This window comes from Ictidomys tridecemlineatus, chromosome X (genome assembly GCF_052094955.1).
Source record: "Ictidomys tridecemlineatus isolate mIctTri1 chromosome X, mIctTri1.hap1, whole genome shotgun sequence".
In the NCBI taxonomy this organism is placed as follows: Eukaryota; Metazoa; Chordata; class Mammalia; order Rodentia; family Sciuridae; genus Ictidomys; species Ictidomys tridecemlineatus.
Window position 1 is genome coordinate 97,761,884 of NC_135493.1, and position 26,066 is coordinate 97,787,949.

At 31.9% G+C, this 26,066-nt stretch overlaps 1 protein-coding gene across 1 annotated transcript in view; it reads right to left on the minus strand.

Moving 5' to 3' along the window:
- The window catches only part of Cfap47 (cilia and flagella associated protein 47), a 408,435-nt gene that overhangs the window by 331,798 nt on the left and 50,571 nt on the right, over positions 1 to 26,066 (minus strand). Inside the window, exons 14-21 of the mRNA XM_021725557.3 lie at positions 25,379 to 25,595; positions 24,842 to 25,083; positions 20,425 to 20,555; positions 15,969 to 16,091; positions 14,016 to 14,147; positions 10,867 to 10,944; positions 7,887 to 8,031; positions 2,669 to 2,763 (exon numbers count right to left, since the gene is read on the minus strand). Of these exons, the coding sequence (XP_021581232.3) occupies positions 2,669 to 2,763; positions 7,887 to 8,031; positions 10,867 to 10,944; positions 14,016 to 14,147; positions 15,969 to 16,091; positions 20,425 to 20,555; positions 24,842 to 25,083; positions 25,379 to 25,595 (1,163 nt within the window). The remainder of the gene's footprint in view (positions 1 to 2,668; positions 2,764 to 7,886; positions 8,032 to 10,866; positions 10,945 to 14,015; positions 14,148 to 15,968; positions 16,092 to 20,424; positions 20,556 to 24,841; positions 25,084 to 25,378; positions 25,596 to 26,066) is intronic.

Here is a 26,066-nt window from a genome sequence, read left to right on the forward strand (position 1 = left end):
CCAAATCAATTTAACTTAAATGTAACAATATGCCTTTTAACTATAATAGGATTATATTAGGAGTAACAAAATGAAATGATAAATTCATAGGTAAGTGGAAATTAACTATACCTAAATAACTAATGAGTTCAAAATAAATTACATAGGACATTTTGATGAATAATAATGAAAACACAATATATTAAAATTCTTGAGCTAAGTGTAAAGCAGTAGTTAGAGGGAAATATATAGCACTAAGCCTATATAAAAAACATGAGAAGGATCTCTAGTCAATGACCTAACATTCTACTCTTAAAAATAAGAAAACATAAGAGCAAATCAAGTCCAAAGCAAATAGAAGGAAATAAATAATAAAAGATAAAAATTAATAAAACAAAAAATACAGAAAATCAATACCAAAAGTTGGATCTTGAAAATATTAACAAAATTCATAAAACTTGAAGTAGGTTGACCAAGATAAAAAGAAATGACTTATTTCATAAAATCAGGAATGAAAGAAATGACATTATTAACTATTTAGGTAAATAAAAAAGAACAATCCAATGAATACCTGTATGCCAAGAAATTACTTACATAAAATATCTCAAGAAGAAATCGAAATTTTGAATAGACCTATAACAGGCTAATAGAATTGACAACATATTGAATTAATAATTTTTGAAAATCTGACAAAGAAAAGGCCAGGACAAGATGACTTTAATGATGAAATAAACTAATTTCAGGAAGAGTTAATCAAATCCCCCTTACATATTATGACAAAAATGAAAGATTTGAAACCACTTTCCAACTCATTATAAAGAGTCAATATTGCCCTAATACCAAAACCAGACAAAGATACCCAAAGGGAAACAAAATAAAAACAAATATCTGGGAATGGAAGCAAGACTCCTCAACAAAACAGGAGAACACAGAATCTGATATGAGATAAATATAAGAGACAAAACAAAATATTGCCAGTAGTCATTATTATTAAAATTTAGAATTTTGTTTATTTTTCTTTCTACTCTAATGAATTCCCCATTTAAATGGGGTAATAAACTTCAATAATCAGAAAGAGAACATCATTTATGAGATTAAAATATAAGTTTATTCTAATAAAACATGCAAATGACTAAGATATATGAGAGAGAAAGTAGCTTTTGGAAGGTATTAGAAGAATATAAAATTAAAAAGATAAATATCCTCTGAAGCTCTCCATATTACTTTTTTTAATTATGCCTTTTTGTCTGAATTAGATAGACAAATGAGATTTTGCCTAATTTAACAAATATTAAATAATTTGACAACATTTAATGTACCAAAATATCCTTCACTGAAAAAATAGAAGAAAAATCTAAATAATAATATTTCCATTTGATAATACTTTATAGCCTAAATTAGGCTGAAGGAAAACATCCTTGGGATGATTTTTTTTAAGTCAAAGATGTTCTGTCCTTTCTTGGCAATCTTGCTAAACTGTATCTACCTAAATATCACTACTCAGGAATCAGGACAAATAATTACTTTACACTAAACCTATGGAAAATGAATAGTTTAGGATACAACTGAGTACACTTAATATTGGATATAAAAGAATTTTAATTTGTTTTGATGTTGGAAAAACAGCCTTTGCCACCTCTTCCACTGTGCTTGTCCAAAATTGGAATAAACAGAAGAATGGACCTTGAGGACAATATCACCCCATGTGAATCATAGGTGCGCAAACCCACAAAACTTATCCCAATTAATGTACCATACTTAAGAATGACAAAATTTAATCACCTGAACTTGTCCATAAGTTCTTTACTTTTTCTTCCTGAGAGCTCAATAATAGCTATCATTATTCCTAAAATAACATTTCAATCTGAGTAAAAATTACATTAGTAAAAAAAAAAATACAACATTAAAGATAGTGATTTTTATTACTTTGACTTACTCAATGCTATTTTCACTTTCAGGTCACAAAGCATCAATTTGTGAAATATTTGTTTAATAGTTGTACATATACATCTTACACTCTGATTGTCATATAGAAGTTTGATTCTTATTTGGAATGATGCGGCAGCATACGCTTCCACAGTATGTATAGAGAGAAACTGTCTCCTTGGCACTTTTATTATAGAACCTCTGAAGCAAAAGCATACTAGAGCTCACTCTTGAAACAACCAGTGGTATCACTTCCTTCCAGGTTTTTTTTTTTTTTATTTAGTTTATTTTTTGAAAATCAATAAACACCACGGGGACAATATAAAACAAATATTATAGCAACCCCTCTTAAGTGTTTACAACATGTCTTTATTAATTTCAGGTAATGATTGTAAAACACTAAGCATACACCATTCAACCATAAGTGTAAAGCACAAGTTGGCTTGAGTATAAGTGATTTCTTTGATAAGCTTAAACTTTTCCTCTCCTGCACAACATGTCGTATCTTGAATTTTCCAGAGAGCATAGCAAAAGATCATACAATCATAGAGTCCCTGCATGTGTCCTCTATTCCTTTTGAGAGACTCTGTAAGTGTACTAGATACTGCTAGTAATCATTTTACTGAATTCAAGAGTACACCTAGGCATGCTGACTAGCCAGAAAAAGACCCACTATACACAGAACTTGGATGATCTTTGATAGGTTTTTGGCTAGAATTATCTGTAATTCTACTACTCTTGAGTAGTAGAAAGCTGAACTTACTTCTTTGGGAGAAAATGCTATGCCACATTCCAAAGATGTGTTTTCTTCTATCTCCAAGGAATATATACCAGGAACTGCAGGGCTTAGGACTTCTCCTATAAGACAGGAAAAAGTACATATAAAATATAGCATCCAGATATATATTAGTTGTTTTTTTTTATTGGTTGTTCAAAACATTACAAAGCTCATGACATATCATCTTTCATCCATTTGATTCAGGTGAGTTATGAACTTCCATTTTTATCCCAAATACAAATTGCAGAATCACATCAGTTACACATTCACAATTTTTACATAATGCCATATTAGTGACTGTTGTATTCTGCTGCCTTTCCTATCCCCTACTATCCCCCCTCCCCTCCCCTCCCATCTTCCCTCTCTACCTCATCTGCTGTTGTTCAATTCTCTCCCTTGTTTCCCCTCCCCTTTCCCCTCACAACTTCTTATAATTTTGTGTTACATTGAGGGTCTCCTACCATTTCCATATGCTTTCCCTTCTCTCTCCCTTTCTCTCCCCCCACTGGTCTCTGTTTAATGTTAATCTTTTCCTCATGCTCTTCCTCCCTGTTCTGTTCTTAGTTGCTCTCTTTATATCAAAGAAGACATTTGGCATTTGTTTTTTAAGGATTGGCTAGCTTCACTTAGCATAATCTGTTCTAATGCCATCCATTTCCCTCCAAATTCTATGATTTTTGTCATTTTTAGTGCTACGTAATACTCCATGGTGTATAGATGCCACATTTTTTTTTATCCATTCATCTATTGAAGGGCATCTAGGTTGGTTCCACAGTCTAGCTATTGTGAATTGTGCCGCTATGATCATTGATGTGGTAGTAGCCTCAGGGAATAGTCCGAGAAGGGCAATAGCTGGGTCAAATGGTGGATCCATTCCCACCTTTCCCAGGAATCTCCATACTGCTTTTCAAATTGGCCTCACCAATTTGCAGTCCCACCAGCAGTGTACAAGTGTACCCTTTTCCCCACATCCTCGCCAACACTTATTGTTGTTTGACTTCATAATGGCTGCCAATCTTACTGGAGTGAGATGGTATCTTAGGGTGGTTTTGATTTGCATTTCTCTGACTGCTAGAGATGGTGAGCATTTTTTCATGTACTTGTTGATTGATTATATGTCCTCCTCTGTGAAGTGTCTGTTCAGGTCCTTGGCCCATTTGTTGATAGGGTTATTTGTTATCTTATTGTTTAATTTTTTGAGTTCTTTGTATATTCTGGATATTAGGGCTCTATCTGAAGTGTGAGGGGTAAAAATTTGTTCCCAGGATGTACACTCTCTATTTACCTCTCTTATTGTTTCTCTTGCTGAGGAAAAACTTTTTAGTTTGAGTAAGTCCCATTTGTTGATTCTTGTTATTAACTCTTGAGCTATGGGCGTCCTATTAAGGAATTTGGAGCCCGACCCAACAGTATGTAGATCATAGCCAACTTTTTCTTCTATCAGACGCAGTGTCTCTGATTTGATATCTAGGTCCTTGATCCATTTTGAGTTAACTTTTGTGCATGTCGAGAGAAAGGGATTCAGTTTCATTTTGTTGCATATGGATTTCCAATTTTCCCAGCACCATTTGTTGAAGATGCTATCCTTCCTCCATTGTATGCTTTTAGCCCCCTTATCAATTATAAGAAAGTTGTACTTTTGTGGATTGGTTTCTGTGTCCTCTATTCTGTACCATTGGTCCACCTGCCTGTTTTGGTACCAGTACCACGATGATTTTGTTAATATTGCTTTGTAGTACAGTTTGAAATCTGGTATCCCTATACCTCCAGATTCACACTTCCTGCTTAGAATTGCTTTTGCTATTCTGGGTCTTTTGTTTTTACATATGAATTTCATGATTGCTTTATCTATTTCTACAAGAAATGCTGTTGGGATTTTGATTGGCATCACATTAAACCTGTAGAGAACTTTGGGTAATATAGCTATTTTGATGAGGTTAGTTCTGCCTATCCATGAACAGGGTACATTTTTCCATCTTCTAAGATATTCTATCTCTCTCTTTAGGGTTCTGTAGTTTTCATTGTATAAATCTTTCACCTATTTTGTTAGGTTGATTCCCAAGTATTTTATTTTCTTTGAGGATATTGTAAATGGAGTGGTTTTCCTCATTTCCATTTTGTTGTGTTTTTTTTTTTTTTAACTCATGCTAGGGATCCATCCCAGGGCCTCATACATGCCAAGCAAGCACTCTACCACTGATCCACATCCCCAACACAGCCAGATACATATCTAAAGAGCATTATTTAATGGAAAACTGTGAAATTAGAAAAATCTCATGAATATATTCATAACAATCAAAAAAGCAAAGCAAGTATTGACATAACTGGGAAGGGCTACATGAAGTTGCTAGGTAAAGATGGTTCTTAATACTAAGATTCTAATCAGCAAAACTGATATCCAAACTTGCAACATTCTTTCAGTCAGAAAAATCAGAGACAATAAATCCATTTAAAAGCTCTCCAAAATTCACAAAATACAGTCATATTCAAAAATAAATATGGAAAGGAATAAAGGGCAAGATCCATATATCCATCACCTCATTTACTCATTCTTCTTTGTGATAAGACATTTGAAATTTACTCTCAGCTATTTTGAAATATACATTATTGTTTTTTTATACCTTTATGTATTCATTTTTATGTAATGCTGAGGATCAAACCTCACACATGCTAGGTGAGTGCTCTGCTGCTAAGCCACAACCCCAGCCCGAAATTATTGTTAACTATGATCATTCTGCTATGAAATAGATCTTAGAAAGGTCAATTAAAATAATATAAATAACAAGAAAAATTCATTAAAAAATGGAAGGATTCCAGGAACAAAATCATTAAGTAATCATACAGAAACAATTGTACCACACTAATGCAAACTTCAGGATAAAAAATGATAAACATTTAAATAAATTCCTGAATGATTAAATGAAAGTTGCAGTGGAACTTCTCATCTAAACAATTATAAAAATCCTATTTTCTTCCTAAAATTTTCCAATTAACTTTAAAAATCCTACAAATTTCGATTGTTCCTATCTGGAAATAAAATTTAATAACTTATTGTCATTCTCTTGTTCCCATTCAATTTCATACACCCTTGGCATGATGGGAAAACCATTTAACAAACAAATGAATAAAACCACTATATTATTTGTAGTGTAGTAAAAATACAAATATTATATAACAAAGAATAACCATCTAGAATAGATGTGTATCTATAACATAGAAACTATTAAATGGATGATTTAAATCAATATTCACAAGTCAATTTGGAGTATACATAAACATACAGGTTATAAAATATAATAATTCAAGCTTGCTTCAATAAATACTTCCTGATCGAGTATTAAACCCATAGAATCATATCGGACAACTCTAGAATAAAACAAAAATTTAAGTGTACTCTTTAACTTCATAGAGTTTACCATCTAGTAGATACATGTATAATCATGTACACAGCTCCCTTTGATACCAGACAGAATTCAGTTATTGCTATAACAAAACTTACACAATGTCTTATGGATCAATGCTTAAGAAAATTGATTTTTACCAACTGGTTTACAGTGCAGAGGGGACTAATAATACACAGGACTTAAGAGGTTGAAACTAGTTTATAACAGAAGGTGGCACCTTGAGGAGCAGAAAGAGAATGAAATCATCCTAGGAGAAGGGAAGCTCAGTTCAAGAAAATGTGTAATAATAGAACATGGCTCCAGCAGAGACAGCCTATGGTTACTGTAATGGGAGAGATGACTGGAAAGACAAGGTGAGCTCATACCCAAATATATCCCAACATTTCCTTTCCCATAAATCACTCTATCGAATAATCAATCCTAAAGTGATCATTTTGAAAATCAATAAGTGGTAAAAGAAGAGAATTGACCTATTAAAATATTTATAATGATTAAAATTTTAGGACATTTTAAGAATAATTTTATTGTAAATAGTTAATTGTTATTCAAATTAACTTATGTACTACCTTGTCTTCTGTCCCTGGTTGGGTTTCATCATGGAAAGGCACCAGCAAAATATGACAGGGTAGGAGGGTGAAAGAAAGATCAAATACTTATGCTCTCACATCAACACTACCTTAGTTGGAGGTCTGGCAATGACTGCATTTCTTTATAACTATACCACTTTTGGATTGGCTCCTCTTACAGTTTGACCTTCCAGTAGACTGCAATAATATCTGCTTTCTTCTTGCTCCTTCAAGCCTAGAGGTGGCAGCAGCTACCTTCCCTTGTTGGTTTCTTTTAATCCTGCCCAAACCTCAATAGATAATTCCTTTATTAAATTCTCTTCAGTTAAATCCTCTGAATCATCTGTTTGCTTCTGAGATTCTGACACAAACTTATTGTTCACTTCTTAAGGACATTTAAGATGTCTCACTTATCTTCGCAGACTCAAAGTCTAGTATGTAGCCTGTAATTGGGATTCAATCAATATTCATTGAAGAAGAAATGACTCAACCAATGGTGAGGAAACTTTCTGTAGGAGCCCAGATGGTAAATATTTTAGATTTTATAAGACATATGTTTCCTGTCACAACTATTCAACTGCCATTATAACATAAAGGCAGCCATTAAAAATATACAAATGAGTGTGTCTGTGTTCTAATAAAACTTTAAAAAAACAGGTGTTAGACTAGACATGGCCCATAGGCTTTAGTTTGTCAACTCCTGGAGTAAACAGATGAACTGCACTTATAAAAATGCATATTTTGTTTAAATCAAATTTAATATAAAGAGTCCTATTACATGAATAAACCTACAGAGGGAACTCTCCAGAGACATTTACTTAAAATTCTTGAGCATTTAACACTAACAATTAAAGGCTGGGGATATAGCTTAGTGGTAGAGTGTTTGCCTAGCATGCTCAAGGACCTAGGTTCAATCCTCAGAACTACCAAAAATAAAAACTGATAATTTTATTTTCATTTATAGTATATACTTACATGTAACACTTAAATTACTGTATTATGCCAACTAACAAATATGGTTATATCATGTGTCACCAAAGGTTCTACAATTCAAATTGATACATTTCTAGAAATACAATAATGATGAGTCAGAGTATAAGAAAAGTACCCATTGAGTCATTAAAAAAATATATTAAGTAACTGCCCCTGACTTAAAATTTTAACAATTTCACCTCAGGGCAATTTAGAATAATTTTGTTTTACAATAACACAATTATGGCACAAAATGCATACCTGATTTGTCCTTAAAATCCATTGAAAAATCTGGAAAGTTTTTAAAATCAAAGTCCACTATGGCACGTGTTATACCTTTGTTTTTTATTACAAAGGGAATAATTTGGGTAGCACCAACATAAGTGCCATTGAAATTAAATACATTCTAAAATTTAAAAAGAAACAATCATTAGAAAACATAGTAATGGCTTATTAAAAGTATATACTCAAAATTATGTTTTTATGTTTATCAAAGAAAATAATATCAAAGGAGAACTCTACAAAAATTAGTCATTTCCTCTTCCCATCTCCTATATATAATCAATTACCACGTTCCATTAATTCTGTATTCTTCCTCACCTCTTACCCTCATTTTAACTGGATGAAATGAGTAACTTGTCACTTTTCATTTAGTTTCCTGATTTTAACTTTCTCAAATTCTTCTCTCTATAACTAAGCCACTATTAAACTAATTGAGAGACTGGTCATTTCACTGCCTCTCTTAAAATCTTATGGTCCCCCACCAACTACAGGACAACGTAGGAGCTCATTAGCAAGGTCATAAAACTCCTCCTGACCTTTCCTGCCTCATGTCACAGCCTCAACGAGCTCCACTCTCACCTTAGCACTTAATATTTCAGCAAGCTACATGACTTGTCATTTCTAACCAGCACCTGATGCTTTACCTTTCTGCGTCTTGTGATGCCTCTTCTGCTAGAAAGGTCCTTCCCTAACTATTAATTGCCTAATAAAATGTTATATAGTGATCAAACCCCAGTTAGATAAACCACAATTAAGCACACTGTGCACATGATCACTTATGTTCCTTATATTGACTTACATTGTGAGATCACATAGTCTGTTTACATTACCTGAATCTCCTACTGAAGATTCCGATTCATTTTTGTATCTTTAGCACTTAATACCTACCTTAAATATATAAAGAATGTTTATCCAATATATCTGAACTTCAGCTCATATACCAAGCATGAGCCCACATTACAAAATTCTCCCTATGGCAGAATTACTATAGATACCCTACAATTCTTTAGCAAAAGAATTGCATAGAACATTAAAAGGAAATTAAGGCAGGAGTATTGCAATATTGAGGAGAATACTAAATAAAGCTCAACTTAAAGTGTTAACCCATGTAAAATTCTACATCTAAAATTTATAAATTCCAAAATAGATAATGAAAATTTGATCTATATATATATAATTTTTTTAAATCACTCCTCTTATCCCATTCTTATCTTGCTAATACATTAATTTGGATAAAATTTCCTAATTGTTACCAAGATACATATTCAATTAAATAGCCATTAGCTAGTAGTTATTAAATGCATTTTAAAAAATATCTGGTGATGCTAAAATACTATTTTTAAGAGGCAACTACATCTAAAATTCAAAATATTAAGGGCATTTTGATAAACATAGTAATTCAAAGTCCCATAAACCATTAAACTGTACTATAACATGCAAAGCATGCACCAAATGACTTTAGAATGAAGAAATAAAGTAATAGAAGTCTCAATATTATCTAATTTTTTCAAGGAGTAATACAATAGCAATGGAATAAAACACTCTGGAAACTACTGGATCTAATCTTCATGAATCACCATATCCTTGGACAAGCTAACTTAGTATCTGTCAATTTGTCTGGACTTATCATGCCTTCATCACTTAATAACAGAGAGCAAAAAAATTATAAATTAAAACCAGTCCTTAGAATTTTGGTGATGCCATTAAAGGACAGACTAGAAGTAAGTCCCTACCTGAGGCAGCCACATTACCTCTTTAATCAGCAATTGCTGCTCACTTTAATTTAGTGCAAGGTGCTGTGGCATGAGAAAACAAAATCAAAAGTACAGGTAACCCAAGAATAATATGACAACTGTTATGACAGAGATGTTCCCAGAGTTCTATTCATAAAATGTAATAAATATGAATGTTCATATTCATAACATCTAGTAAATGTCACAATGAAGGAGAAGCATACAGGCCTGCTTTTAAGAATCAAAGAAAGCTTCTTTGGGTGGATAACACCAGATCTTATTCGTAAAGGATGGGCCAAGAGAAAAAGGGGTGTGTGTGTGTGTGTGTGTGTGTGTGTGTGTGTGTGTGTGTGTGTTTATGTACTTTATCAACTGTAGCACAAAATTGTACTAGTGTATAGACAATAATTTCAAAATAAATGTGACTACAGTTCAGAAAATATAAATTGAGAACATCATGTGATACCATTTCATCCACAATTGATTGTCAAAAATTCAAATCTGACAATCCAATTTGTAGAGCAATGGAATGTGAAGCAATGGCAATTCAAGAAGAAATTTCAGAAATTATCTTGATAACCCAGACGTGTACAAATTGTATGTCTTAGGAACTCTATTCCTAGAAGCCCTTGTATATGTACTTCTTAATATATGCATATAAATGGGCACAGCTAAAAGTAATTTTATTAACAACAAGAAGAAACACCTAATTGGATGGCCAAAAGAATAAGTATATAAACTATAGTATATCAACACAAGGAACAATTATATAGCAATGACAATGAATAACATACAGTTACAAATTAAATTAATGTTGGAAACACAATGTTCAATTACTATCAACTACAAACAGGCTACAAACAGTCTGTCTTATTTGTAAAGCTCAAAAATGAACAAAAAAATGAATGATTGAGGTGATTTATACATATGTGGTCATTATAGGAAAGTGATTATCTGTTATGATGGATAGGATCATGATGAAGCCTACAGATGATTTTAATAATACTGGCAGTGTTCTAATACCTAGTTCAGTGGGGAATTCTTAAAAATTCTTTTAATATTTTATTACATCATTTATATATATATATATTATCTATGTTAATTTTTATGTCAAATTACTTCATAGTAAAATATTTTTAAACATAAATGAGCTAATTCAGGATATATATAACAAATAAAAGTCATCATACTTAAAAACTGACCACACAAATTAGCAACATACTCACCGGCTTTATTTCAATATTAGCAATCTCAACAGATCCACCAATCCTAAGGTCTATGATATTTGCATGGCGAATAGCAACCTTATTTAAGAGAAATATAACACATTATAAAAACCACATTAAATATAATTATATATTGCTGAAGAATTTCTTGGCATTTACAAAAAACTTTATAATTTAAATAATAGTGACATAATATAAATGTACAAACTTATTCTGGCAATTATCATCATATTTGTTTTGCAGAACTGATACACCTAACAGTGTTCAACAATTAAAACTCTCAAATGGGATCAGTTGGTGGTTTGTAAATTTGACTTTAGAGTTTTACCCATTTGACTAGACCTTATTGCAACTCTGTAATTTTTTTAAATTTAATCTCAATGGATTATTCAAAATTAAAGAAAAACAAGGAGACCAAGAAAAATAGTTCTTCCCATAAAAAGAGTATATAATACATATAATATTTCACTAAAATCTTAAGAAGCATAACTTAATGATTCAGAGGATATTACAAATTGACATGCTTTTCATTAATTAACCCATTTATAAGTCTTAACATTCACGGCTTCCTTTTACTTCCCCCATCATTATTTCCAATGAATGTACAAATGTACATTATTCCTCATTTACCACCCTTAGCCCATTGGCCTCTTGACCTTCTCATCTCCAGAGACTTAAAATTCCCTCTGGACAATACCACCCCTCATAAATACACAGCTTCTGAAACCATACATTCATTCATCTTTCTTTTTCCCATAATCCCCACATCCCTTTCTCACTCATTTACAAAGCCAATATTTTCTGAATATCACAATAGCAGATAATTTCAAGCCTGTGATGGATTATGATCCCTTGAGCAGCCCCAATTCAGCCGTCTCCATATTCCCTTCATTCAACTTCCTCCAAAATTTATCTAACTTCTCACATAATGATTTATATTTGATCCACTTACACTCATCTATATGCTCACAACATTAGAAAAATTCTCTGCCATCTCTAAGATTTATCTTTAGCATTCAGACTAATATGCACAGTGTGTGTAACTGACTTAGGCATCTTTATGTGATCTGAAAGTTGCCTCAAACTCAAAACATACATATAAAAAATGCTTGTATTCTGTCATTCTGTCTTGTACTGAATGTTGCCACCATCTGCCTCAACCTTGACTCACCCCCTCACTTATATATGATCCCTTTTCAATCACCAAGCCCTAAGAATTAATCTCCTAAATTTGACTAGAATTTTTCTAGAATCTGATTTTCTGACGGAGGAAACTGTTCTCAGTTTCTTAAACTGAGAACACCAGGTTTTTTCTTATCTGGATATTTTCATCAGACTAATAACTCTGCAGTCAATCTTGTTAGTTCTAGCTTATTGCTCTAAAACCCAAGCAATCTCTAATAAATGTAAATATCATTGTGAAATCTTCATGGTTAAAACTCCTATCTCTTAAAATGAAGCTTTTATTTCTTAATGCTGATAAAGGCCTAGTATGACCTAAAACTCACACAGATCTCTGTCTTTCATCTACTATCATCCATGTAGTCTATAAATCCAGTCATGCTAAACTTTAAGTTTCTCATATATGTCTTAAAGCTCTGTCTCTTCCCCAAGTCTGAACACATGCTGTTTGTACTTCCTTAAATATTCTTTCCTTTTCTCCTTCTCTACACCATTATCATCCTTTTAATCTGGCTGATTCTCAAACTTAGGTGTCTTTTAGATGTATCTTCCTCTAGAAACCCTGCCAAATATGTTAAGCCTGGGGTATATATATCTCTCCTGTCTCTTAGCCTGGGGCATTTTTCCATTTCATTATTTTCTAAAATATATTTTTATAATTCATAATTTAATTATTGACTTTCATGTATCTCCACCAGACTGTAAACTCTTCAAAATCAAGAACCCTGATTATCTTGTTCAACATTGTGTCTTTAGCATATACAAAAGAGACTGATGTATAATGTGACTGTTAAATGGAAGAATAAGTAAAACTTATAATGTTAAAAAAGTAAGATTTGTTAAAAAGAAAGCATAATCCCCTAAAATGCAGTGAAATTTTAATACAATTCTTACTTTTTATTTTTACCAGAATATTATGTTTAAAAATATTCTGCCCAAGATTCATATCACATATCACAATATCTAATTTATAAATGTCTTTCAACACATACTTATTTATAAAAATAAGATAACATTCTTAGGTTATTTATTTATTTTCGGGCCAGGCAAATCAGTGTTCATTACTTTAAGCTACATATTTCTTAGTCATTAATTGCTATGGTACATTGAGAAAGTCGGAAGATATGTATGAAACTACTCCCTTCCATCTCATGACAGTATACATACATACTATGTTTTTAAGCTAAATGCACACATCTGATCACTGAATTAAAGATAAAAAGCATTCCATTCCTTGTGTTTTACAATTGAATGAAATTTTACACAAATTGGTCCTGTATGTTTTATTTTGTTTAAGGAGCACTTACAGAAGTACCTAAAATTAGTAACTTCATTTACATAATTCCTAGAAATAAAATAGTAAAACAATTTATGTAATAAAATATAGATGTTATATTGTATTGAATTTGCATACAATTCATATAGTTATCAATTAGCATCCTATCATTGACTATTTTTCCCTTGAGCAATCTAAGTAATGCCATGAAAAAGGCCATTCTTTTCTCTATGACTAGTGAGGATTTGTCAAAACTCAAGAGATGCCAAATACTACAATTTCAAGTGAAAGTGTCCCATATTAATGGAAGGTATTCATTTCATGTAGAAATTTCCATTATCAACTTTCACCAGAAATATTTTTCTGCAAATTGTCTCCAAGTTCTGCTATACAACTTTATATTAGATTATTTATGTAAGTTTGCCTTTTTATATTTCTAACAATGACATATTTTAGAGCTAATTCAATTTCTAAAATAATAGAAATCTAAAAATTTGACCTTTAGTGTCATTAACTTTAAACTCCATTCCCAATAAGAAATTTAAAATACATTTTCTAAAAACAAATGTGTGCATATTTTATAGTACTATAACTAGTATTGTGCATATTTTAAAGAACCAAACAAACCCATATAGATATATAAAAAGTACAAAACACATATATAGAGAGGCATATATATAAACAAACATACCTTTGCTTTTGTATCAAATTTTTCTGCCACAGCGGGTGTATAGGAGATATTAAGAATAGTTATCCCTCCAAATGGAATTATTCCTTTTGATGGAATAATCTTAATGGTGGGCAAAAGACTCTGGTCACAAACCTGTAATTAAAAACGTACAGAAATGCTACATTATCCCTAAAATTATTGCTTCAAAGCTTTCACAGGAAAGTATCCACACCACTGGACATAGGGAATAAGGTATTATAATGTTGTTTGGAAATACCAAACACAAATAGCTTGGACTACAAGAAGGAATTGCAGCCCTCATTCATTAAAAAGAAACTTCAATAGTGGCACCTTCCAGTTCAAATAGGATGATGAAGTTTATTACCTCAAGTGCGTTCAAAACTGCAACTAATTTTCTTTCTTAAAATTTGTTTTTAATTGATGAATTGTGGTTATACATAAAAGTGAAATTAATTGTAATATTTTCATAATACACATTGAATAATTTGGCTAATTTCATTCTTTACTCTCTGCCCCTCTCCATCCCTCTTCCCGGTACCCCTTTCTCTATCCAACTCTTCTCCTTTCTATTTTCATGAGATTCCCCCTTTTAAATTCCTTATTTCTCCAGCTTCCACATACAAGACAAAACATTTGACCCTTGACTTTTTACATCAGGTTTATTTCACTTAGCATATTGTTCTCCAGTTCCATCCATTTACCAGCAAATGGTATAATTTCATTCTTTATGGCTAAGTAAAATGCCATTATGTATATAAACCACATTTTCTCTATCCAATCTTCTATTGAAGGACTCCTAGGATGGTTCTATAACTTGGCTGCTGTCAATTGAGCTGTTATAAGCATTAATATGCATATATTATGCTGATTTTGGTTCTTTGGAATAAATACCAAGGAGTGCAAGAGCTAGGTCATATGATGGGTCCATTCCTAGTCTTTTGAGGAATCTCTGTACTAGTTTCTATAGTGGTTGTAGTAATTAAAGCTGCAAAATTTAGAAGGTTGAGATGTATTTGTTAGAGATTATGACAACATTGTATGTACATACAACATTGACAGCTTTCTTTTCCCTGATACTGAAAAGTTTAAGCAAAGTTAGCAGAGAGGCAGGATGCTGAAGTAATCTCTTCTTTATATCTCCTTGATAGAATGCATAATATCTAAGATATCATTTTCATCTTCAAAAAGTCATAAGGCTTTTGGTTGTGCTTTGTTAGAGATCAGTTTAAACCTATTTATCATTCTTAAAGTCAGAATAATTTAAAGGGAAATTGGCCAAAATATTTTGGAGAAGAGGACAAATAGACTATCCAGGTAAGAACAAATTCTGAAATAAGCATGGTAGAAAAAGGATCTATTCATTTGTTTATTTTGGCAAGAGTTGCTTTGGGCAGAAAAAGACATGCTAATATAAAGCATGAACGAAAAATCTTAAATGCTAATCTCTAATACCACTATTTGGGGTGGTGTTTAATGTATTTGTTTTAGCAAAAATAAAACAACTCTATCACCACTTATCCCCTCCCTCCATTTAAATAAGGAGCAACAATTATATATAGACTATCTGCAGACTTGCCTCCATTTATGTCTCAGTAGCTATTATAAGTCCTGCAAATGAGGAGAAAAGTAAATCACATAACTAAATATAAAGTGTAAATTAATCATAATGTATATTTAAACATTTAAAAATATTTCTCAGTGAAATCAAATAACTGAAAGTAAAAACTGGAGTAGACAAGAAGAAAGGGAGTAACTAAGTAAGGAAGTGAGTAAACAATTTTTCTGAGAATTTAAAAGGTACTCAGAAAATTCTTACATAAATATAATATCTAAAATTAGCATAATTCTATTTATAGGGAATAAAGCATTACTCTGATATAATTCATGGTGCCAACAAATTAAATCAATCATAATATCTGATTCAAATAAGAAATGACCAAAATTCTATAGTACCTTGAAGTAAGCATGGTTTTTTCCTACATTGTGTAATATGGCTTTCCTCCAAGTTGTTAAGCCTTGAGGACTATTACTGAACAGTATTCTTGGCTCCAAAAATACAACCTTGGTGTGACCAATCTAGTAATGAGAGGAGGAAAGGAGAAAAATGTAAATGTCATAATAGCAAATAAAATAATTGATCACAAAAAGGGTTTTATTAACCAAAGATATGATTATTGAATGAAACATGACAATCTGCCTTATATTATTTATTCAGTATATTCTAACATAAAAACAAATCACATATCAAGTTATTTCATTGTAATTTTGATTAAAAAGTACTCAAGTTATTATATTATTTTCTTAAATTTAAACAACATCTGTGACAATTCAGTCAAGATAGAGTAATAATATCATTGGAGAGGGCTGGGGTTGTGGTTCAGCAGCAGAGCACTTGCCTCGCACATGTGAGGCACTGGGTTCAATCCTCAGCACCACATAAAAATAAATAAATAAAATAAAAATTAAAAATACATAAAAATCATAGGAGAGATTTTACTTAGGTATTTGGGTTGTACTATTAGCAATTAGGTATTTATAATTTAGATATTTAAATATTTTTAGACAAAAATACCTAATTATTTCAGTGGTAATATGATGACAATAATAGTAATCAAATTACTATGTTCCCAGTGTGAGCCAAATATATTAGTTCTTTACTTATATTTTTACTATGGTCTACCAGTCCAGAAAGTACCTAGGAAAAAGCTAGACCATGTCTATATTGCTCATATTTTTTTTAAGGAGAGAGAGAGAGGCAGAGACAGAGAGAGAGAGAGAGAGAGAGAGAATTTTTAATATTTTATTTTTTCAGTTTTCGGCAGACCCAACATCTTTGTTTGTATGTGGTGTTGAGCATCGAACCCGGGTCGCACACATGCCAGGCGAGCACGCTACCACTTGAGCCATATCCCCAGCCCAATATATTGCTCATCTTTAAATACACAGTCTGCATAGGGCCTGATACAAAGTATGGATTTAGTAAATAATAGTGAAATGAATGGATGAATGAAACTGACAAATTTCACCAAAAGTAGGGTGATTAAGAATTTTGTCTAAGTCATACAATGGGTAAGTAACATTCATCAACTTCACAAAATATGAATAAATATATTTCAACAAATATACACAATTTTTCTATATATTAATCTCTTGCTACCTTTATAGGTAAGAAAAACCCATTCTATGAACAAAGAAGCAAAGTTAACACTACTAAACAGCAAAGAAGAGAAATAAGAGCAGTAATAAAAATACACTTTCACCCCTACAATATACCTCCATTTTTAAGCTTCATGGAGATTTGAAATTTAAATTATAAAGTGTAATTAGATTGTGTGTTATGTTAAAGAAAAAAAATAGAATGGTATATTTTAAATGTATTCCCAAACTACAGAAGGCAGAGAGAGTAAGATAACTCTATGGAGGAAGGGAATTCAGAACTAAGAAACCTATTGATTCATCATTGGAAGGAACTTAGAGATATTATCCACCCAACCATGTACAGGGTGTTACTCTGTGCTTTGCAAATGGGAAGATTTGAAGGGCCAAAAGTATGGAAAGAAAGCTGCCAAATGAGATTATCTAGCCATGTTTACCAAAAGCTTTCTCATAGAGCATAATATAGTGATAGTATACACTTTGCTTTTCTGAGAATGGGGACATAGTTTATTGTGATTCACAGGTCTCTCTGCTCCTCATTCTGCACAAAGCACTTCATAAAACACTTTTCTTATAATTACAAAGCACTAATAAACATTTTTAAAAATTGAAAAGAATACTTTTTGGAAATATTGGTATTATGTACCTGTCCAATCATATAGGAAAGCAAGCTATATCCAAGAAGAAATAGAACACAAATTTTCCAGTGCCTTATTCAGTGTCCTTTATACCAGGTACTATATATGGTCTTTAGTCTATGAAATATTCTTTCTAAAGTTTAATGCATCTTTATAATTATTTATTAGAAAAATCATAATTTGGATAATTGGAATGATAAATTGTTAAACCAAGAGGAAATAGTCAAGACAGTCAGTCCTTACAAAAGAAATGACAAACCTAAAATGAACATCTTATTTATTCATTTAATGTTCCTTTCTATTTGCTTTTGTAAGAGTTACTTTTCAAAGCTTCAAAAAGGTTCCTAAAATAACTAATTATCATGATATCTCAGAGTTTAATTGTTATCCAATGCTGGTCTAAGAAATACAAAAAGCAAATTTTATCATAGGGTAATAATAAAGGATGTGGAAGCAGTTGGCTATAAATTCCAACTACGGTGTTTACTATACATGTGAAATTGTATTAGTTATTTAAGCATTCTAATACTCTATTTTTTCACCCATCAACTGAGTTAATAGTGTCTCATAGGGTTGTTATAAGAATTAAATTAGCTAACAAATGAGCACATTTAGCACAGCACCTGGCACACAGTAATTATTCAATAAATGGTATCTCCAATGCTAATTCTAAATTAGTAAATTGTCATCTTTATCTGTTAGAAAAAATACATATGAGGTATGTTAGCAAATTTATAATAGTAAAGTCGTTAAGCACAATTACATAAAGAACAGTTAAAAATCTGTGTGCATATATTCACCACAAGACAATATAAGAATGATGATAGAGACATTATTATATTAGCTAAACATCTGAAATAAGCCAAATCCCTATCAGTTGTATAGAGGATAAATGATAGTATGGTCACACAGTGGGATACTATTCAGGAATGAGAATGAACAATCTATGACCATATGAATCGGCATAGACAAATCCCACAAACCTAATGATGATAAAACAAGGTGTACATATGAGAGGATATATGGTTTAATTCCATGTATATGAAGTTCAAAATCAAAATTAATCTGTGCTCTTAGCAGTGAAGAGAGTGATGATCTTGGGATGGATACAGTGAATGAAAATGTGAACTGGGGTGGGGTGGCTCTTTTGTTGTATTAATCACATTATGTTTCTAGATCTAGCTCATCTAGGAATGGGTTACAAAAGCATTACCTGTTTGTGAAGATTAAGTGATACATGATTTTCAGTCTGTGTACCTTTTTATGCATATTATATTTCAACATAAAGTTTAAGAAAGAATACTAAGTAATTTATACATATTGAAAACCAGTGGGATTCAGCTTATTTCAAGCTTGGACCAGAGGAAAAACCATACTGTGTTCTGACTGCCATTTGATGCCACTCAAGTTTCTGAATCTCTCTTTTTTTTAAGACTTTAAGTTTTGTCACAGCTAAAATATGTAAAACTAACATCATGTCCCATAGATAGAGATGAAGTTTAGTAAAATAGCCTTTGGCTTGTTTTAAATTTTTAAGAACATTGGGTGGAGCCAGGCACAGTGGTACATGCCTACAGTCCCAGAGACTTGGGAGGCTGAGGCAGGAGGATCTCCAGTTCTAGGCCAGCCTCAACAATTTAGCAAGGCCCTCAGCAATTTAATGAAACCCTGTATCAACATAAAAAATAAAAAGGGCTGGTGATGTGACTGAATGGTTAATCATCCCTGGATTCAATCCCCAATACCAAAAAGTAAAAACAAAATTAAAAAAGAGCTCAGCAAGTAGAGTGCTTGCCTAGCACATGTGAGGCCCTGGGTTCAATCCCCAGCACCACATAAAAATAAATAAATAAAATAAAGGTATTGTGTCCAACTATAACTAAAAAATAAATATTAAAAAAAAGAGCTAGGGATTTTAGCTCAGTGGTTAAGCCCCTCTGGGTTCAATTCCAATACCAAAAAAAAAAGAACACTGGATGGAAAATTTGGGATATTAGTAAAGTGCATTCTTGGTGATAGGAAGCCATAAAGTTAAGGCCTTCTAGGCTCTACCACAGAAAGAAGCTTAAAAATTATCTATTGCAGCTTTTGCTTTATTCACATTTTTATTACAAGATGTATATTCCATAAAAATGTAAAAATATATATTTTCCTACTATGTAAATTACATGATCTATTTCATACTGAATTATTAACTACTACTAGAATATTAACGATGCAATACAGTAGAGCAAAATATAATTTTCTCCCTTCTTCTTTGGTGTCTATTAGTGAAACAATTTAATTTCCAGTTGCTTCCATGATGGTATCATAGATTTATAGAGATTCTGACAGTCTAGTATTGTTTTCATAAAACTCTTTTAGCTAATTCTAGATACCTAACACATTTTTTAACAAATTCTTCATTTATGATAGACAAGAGGCTCCATGAAGGAACTAAGACAATTTAGTTAATGAAGTATTTCATGAAAAGTCAGTTTTTCCATACACTTTGTGTGAATATGTAGTGTATGTTTATATACATAATATACTATATATGCATATATACAGCACACATATGCATACTCAATCAATTTATAGCCCTCAAAATAAAAATATTCAAAGGAAATAATTACATGTGCAACACATTTTAGTGTCAATGTGTTTCCTTCAGAGACATTAAGAATAAAATCCCCCTTTTCTGGAGAATTGAAACTTGGCTGCCACATTACTTCACATTCCAGTGATGAATATGCTTCAACAGTGCCTACAGAGAATAGAGAGAAAAGAAAACATTTACCATAGTTTTATCACATTGAATTTTTTGTTAATATTCAAAAGACAAACTGGCCTAAAATTTACTTGCATTATACAACAAATTATTAAAATTAAACTCTACTAATAGGGAAATGTTAAATGGGATATTATCAAATGGGCATAATCATATAGGATTTGATTGAAATCTAAAATGCAAACCTTATTTCCTTTTTTTTTTTTTTTTGTATCTGGGATTAAACCCAGGGGTGCTTAACCACTGAGCCACATCCCCAGTCCTTTTTATTTTTTGAGACAAGGTCTTGCTAAGTTGCTTCGGGCCTCATAAAGTTGCTGAGGCTTGCTATGAACAGGTAATCCTCTTGCCTCAGCCTCCCAAGCCTGCTGGGATTACGGGCATGCACCACCACACCTAGCATATTTCCCAATTTTAACAGGTCAATAAAAATATACAACAAAAATATAACAATGTTTAAAAAACAACACAAAATTTAAAATGAAACAATCACCCTAGGATTAGTGATGGCTTTACTTATAGATACATACAAACAATATAGTGCCCCTACATATAAAGAGGATGAAGCCAAAGGAAATCTCTGTTCATATTGTTTTGACAAGGGAAGCTGGAGCAAAGAGCTTTCTAAATAAGATCACTGCTACCTCATTCCCCAAATTAGGGTCTTGTTATGAAGGGAAATGGATATCAGATATGAGTTTAGCAATGTCTACGACAAAAGGAGGCAGATAAAAACAAATATTTGGAGATGGAAAAAAACAAATACATATCCTCAGCACCACATAAAAATAAATAAAATGAAGGCATTCAACTAAAAAAAATAAATATTTAAAAACAAATGCATAATAATAGCAAAAAAGATGGAGGAAACCTTATATAGTTCAATGAAATAGAAGAAACATCACTATATGGAGATGGCATTTGAGTTGGGACATGAAGAATGAGTTAGATCTTTGCAGGACAAAACTTGAGGGAAGCCTAAGTGTCATTACATTAAAGTACAAGAAGACAGTGGGTGTGGGGAAAACTACGATGGGAAGTACTTTTAAAAAAGAAGATTCAATGCTACAAATAAAGTCATCTGAGTGCCCCCAAGAAAAGCAGAGACAGTAGAAGCATTATACAATCCTGTTGAAGGGTCCATTTGAAGAGATTTTGTTTTTCTTCCAATCAGTGTACTTATATATTTTTCTCTAGGAACATTACATGTATCAGGAAACAGGGGAAATAAATTGAAAGGCTAGACTGAGCAAGAGTGGGACTGGTAAGACAGGTACTTTATATGGCCAGGGATTGACAAAACTGAGAAAGACAATGAGAGCAAAATGACTGAAGCAAGCTCAAGGATTCACTTGGTATTTTAGTAATGGTAAAGAAACAAAGAAGAAAACAAAACAAGCAGAAGCATAAACAATACATATTTTAAAAATCAAATTAGAAGTGAGTTCTACCTCAGAAAATATCAATACACTCTTATTTTCTTCCCTTACAACATATGCTACCCAAATCCAAATCCAAAATATATCATGTCTCAGGAAGAAAGGACAAACAAAATATAAATATCAATTTAGAATTGTTCATGTTAGTTTACCCAAAAAGGCAAAAAAGCATATAATTAAATGTATTATCCAGGATGCAAAATCAATAGAGCATAAGAAAAATAATCTAGTGAAAAGTCACTTCCTATTCATACAAAGAGGAAAACAACATAAAATTGAGTAATTATCTTAGAAATATTCTGAGGAAAACAACAAACAAATCTATATATATGACACAATTAACACTTTCTTCATTGCTATATAAAATAGTTTTGAGAGCATTGTTATCATTTGTATTCTTAAAATAGAAAATGAATTTACATACTAATGGTCTTTTTCATACAAACATTTTCTTTGGAATTTAATGTCTTAGTGCTTTTTATGCCTTGGTGATATTTTTTTAGTTAAATGTAAGAGGGGTCATTGGCAACCTAAAGGGAAAAAAAGTAAATGCTAAAATCTCCCTACAAAAATAAGACTTCTAAAGACCAATAAAGCATAACTGGTGGTCCAGTTTATATTATAATTCTACTAGTATTTGGTACAAATGAAGTATCATCATTATATCTCCATGGCTATCAGGGACAATTTCAATCCATTCAGCCCTGTTTCGGATGGAGAAATACAAAGAAATAAAAGTATTAGTGCACTGTGCATTTTAGACACTCTTGGGACAATATCAGGTGGTTGGTCAAAAATTATAGCTGGAATATTGATATCAAACTACCACTGTTCTTATATCTGTTCAAACAAACTGAAGAAGGGTTATCTAGAATCTCTGAAATGTATAGAAATATGAATTTACAGAAAAATGATCACTTTCTTTTCTAATTATTTTATCACAACAGAATCCAGTATTATTAGTATTACATTTGGGGAGCAGGTTACCAGGGATTGAACTCAGGGGTACTTATCCACTGAACAACACCCCCAGCCATAAGAGATAAAATATCTTTTATTTTGAGACAGAGTCTCACTAAGTTGCTTAAGGCCTCACTAAATTGCTGAAGCTGGCTTAAATTTGTGATTTTCCTGCCTCAGCTCGAATTATAGGCATGTGCCACCATACCCAGCTTATCAGTATTGTAATTTTTTAAAATTTTTCTAGTTGTTGAAGATACTTTATTTTATTCATTTATTTATTCATGGTGTTGTGAATCGAACCCAGGACCTCACACATGCCAGGTGAGTGAGTGTTCTACCACTGAGCCACAACTCTAGCCCCAGTATTGTAATTTTAAAAGAGCTTGATTAAATGAATATGAGAAATATTGAGCTTAGTTAAATGAATATGACAAATATTGATGAAAGTATACCTCAGATGCTTAATAGATTATAATGTGAGATTATGTTAAATAAATCCAGGTTAATCAAAAGATTAAACAGCTGTATCAATTATCTCCAACTCTACTCTTTTCACCTGTTAAATTTGTCAACACCTCTATCTATAATGCACATTAAAATTGATTGAATTTAATTTAATACATAAGATTGTTTTTATAACACCATGATCCTTTTGAAAACCCTTGCAGAAATATATAAAAATTCTGATTTGGAAATGACTAATATTCACAAGAAAAGAAATTTGAGGCAAGATTTCTACAAACCAAGGCTCCTCTGTGATCTGAATATAGTATATTTAGATCTATTCCTAAATTAGAAATAAATAAAATGAGGGAGGGGAAGGGAAAAAGAAAGGGAAAGGAGAAAAGGAAAGAAAGGAGGAAGCAAGGAGTTGGAAAACAAGATGCATGATAGGTTGTGTTGCTTGGAGTACACTTTCAGGGGTAATAAAAGCCAAAACAGAATAAGAAAATTTTCATAATCACACAGCTACCTGTGCATTTGGCACCTCTCTGTCAAATATTATAGAAGGTTTTATTTTTTATTTTTTTGATATTTAATTTTTAGTTTTAACTGGAAACAATACTTTTATTCTATGTATTTATTTTTATGTGGTGCTAAGGATTGAACCCAGGCCTTCACACATGCTAGGCGAGTGCTCTACCCCTGAGCCACAATCAGCCCCATAGAAGGTTTTCATAATTTAATCTTTATGGACTATATCATCTCACCATTTTATAGGTGTCTGAAACTTGTTTGGTCTAGCACCAGTCTAGATTCTGTTGTGAAGCTGCTATTTAGATTGACACTTAAATCAATAGACTTTCAAAAAACATTTAATTGACAACGATTCTATATAGTCCAAGTATATAACATGATGATTTGGTACATTAGTATATTGTCACAAGCAAATTAATTAACATGCACATTACCTTTCATAATATCTGTGGATCTCCGGCAATAAGTTAAAAGTCTTAAAAGGCTGAAAGGTCTTGAGAAATAATTAATTCTGCCTCCAGAATGACTTTGGATTGAAGACAGCACAATTCAACTCTTTCCTGGATCTCCAACCTGCACTGTAGACTTACCAATCCACACAATTGTGTGAGCAAGAGCTGGTTCTGTAAGATCCTCCTCTCTCTGCTTCTCCCTCTTCATGTCCATCTCCTATTGGTTCTATCTCTCTGGAGAATTCTGACTAAAATAGTATCCATATTTTAAAATAATATTTATATGTGTAAAAATAAATGCTCCTATGACAGTAGCTAATTTACTTCCATGCTCTTAGCACAAGTGCACAGTATACAATAAGTGGTTCATGCCTGCATGTGCAAATGAATGAATATATGAATGTCTAAATCAAACAAAATAAACCATTACCTGTAGCTGGGCGAATGGAAAATGCCATCCCTTTTATTGTGTTTACTGGTTGCCATCCAAATTGGGCAGAACGATTCTGACGATTATACAATCTAACTGTTCCCCGAAAACATGTTTTCATCAAGAAGCTTTGTGGTCTCAATACTAATTCCTTAAGCGATAGCTCAAGTGTTACTGGCATGATATTTGCCATCACTAAGATATGCCCTCCAGGTACGCTGTTCACTGTAAAGGTAAACGATCTGTAAAACAAAAAGCATCTAAATGTAACTAATAGAAGCTATTTGTAATCATAGAATCCAGTGTTGTGGAAAAATGTATAAACCATAGTGTAATGTACACAATATGTAGTACTTAATATTTCAAAATAATTATGAAAGAGAATTAAAATATCCACTACAATTTGAACTTACCAGTCTACAAACTGATGCACATATAGTTTCTATGTTATACAACCAAATACACATTACAATTACTTATAAACAAATACATATTTGACAAATCATTCTAGCAAATAAATTCAAAAATCAATCTTACTTCCAAAATTTTCCAGTTGTAGGAGATTCAAATATCATTGAAATATAAGTATTAGATGTAGGTGGAATCACATATGATAACTGTTTGGTTTTCTGAAGTTCTTCCAAATTAGTATCTAACTTGATCAAAATATACATAGGTAGCATATTAATGACATGTAATAAATGAGTATTTGTAGAGTTCACAGAAACGTCACCAAAGTTAAGGACAGAGGGCCCTAAAATAATGAAAAATTACTTATTAAGTTTAATGTTGGCAAACACATTTATTTTTTTAGGTTTGCAAGATTATTTGGATCAATTAAGTTGTATAAAAATGACAGATAAATATTTACTATAGCATCAGAAATTAATCTTTTATCTGAAAAACTATAATTTGATATTTGGAGAATATTGGCTGAAATTCAAGATGAACATATTATAAGGAAAATTATGACAAAATAATAAGCACAATACAACTCAGCACACTAATTTGTAACATCCCAACAACCTCTCTATTTCCTCCAAGAAAACAGCAATCAAGTTAAAAAATGGAGAGAAGATTTGAGCAGACAGTTCATCAAAAAACATATGCATTTTTCTATGTACTTGTTTATCATTTGTATATCATTAGAAAAACAAAACTATGAGATATTTCCACAAATTAATTAGGTGGGTAGACTTAAACAATTAACAAAAATCTATTTAAA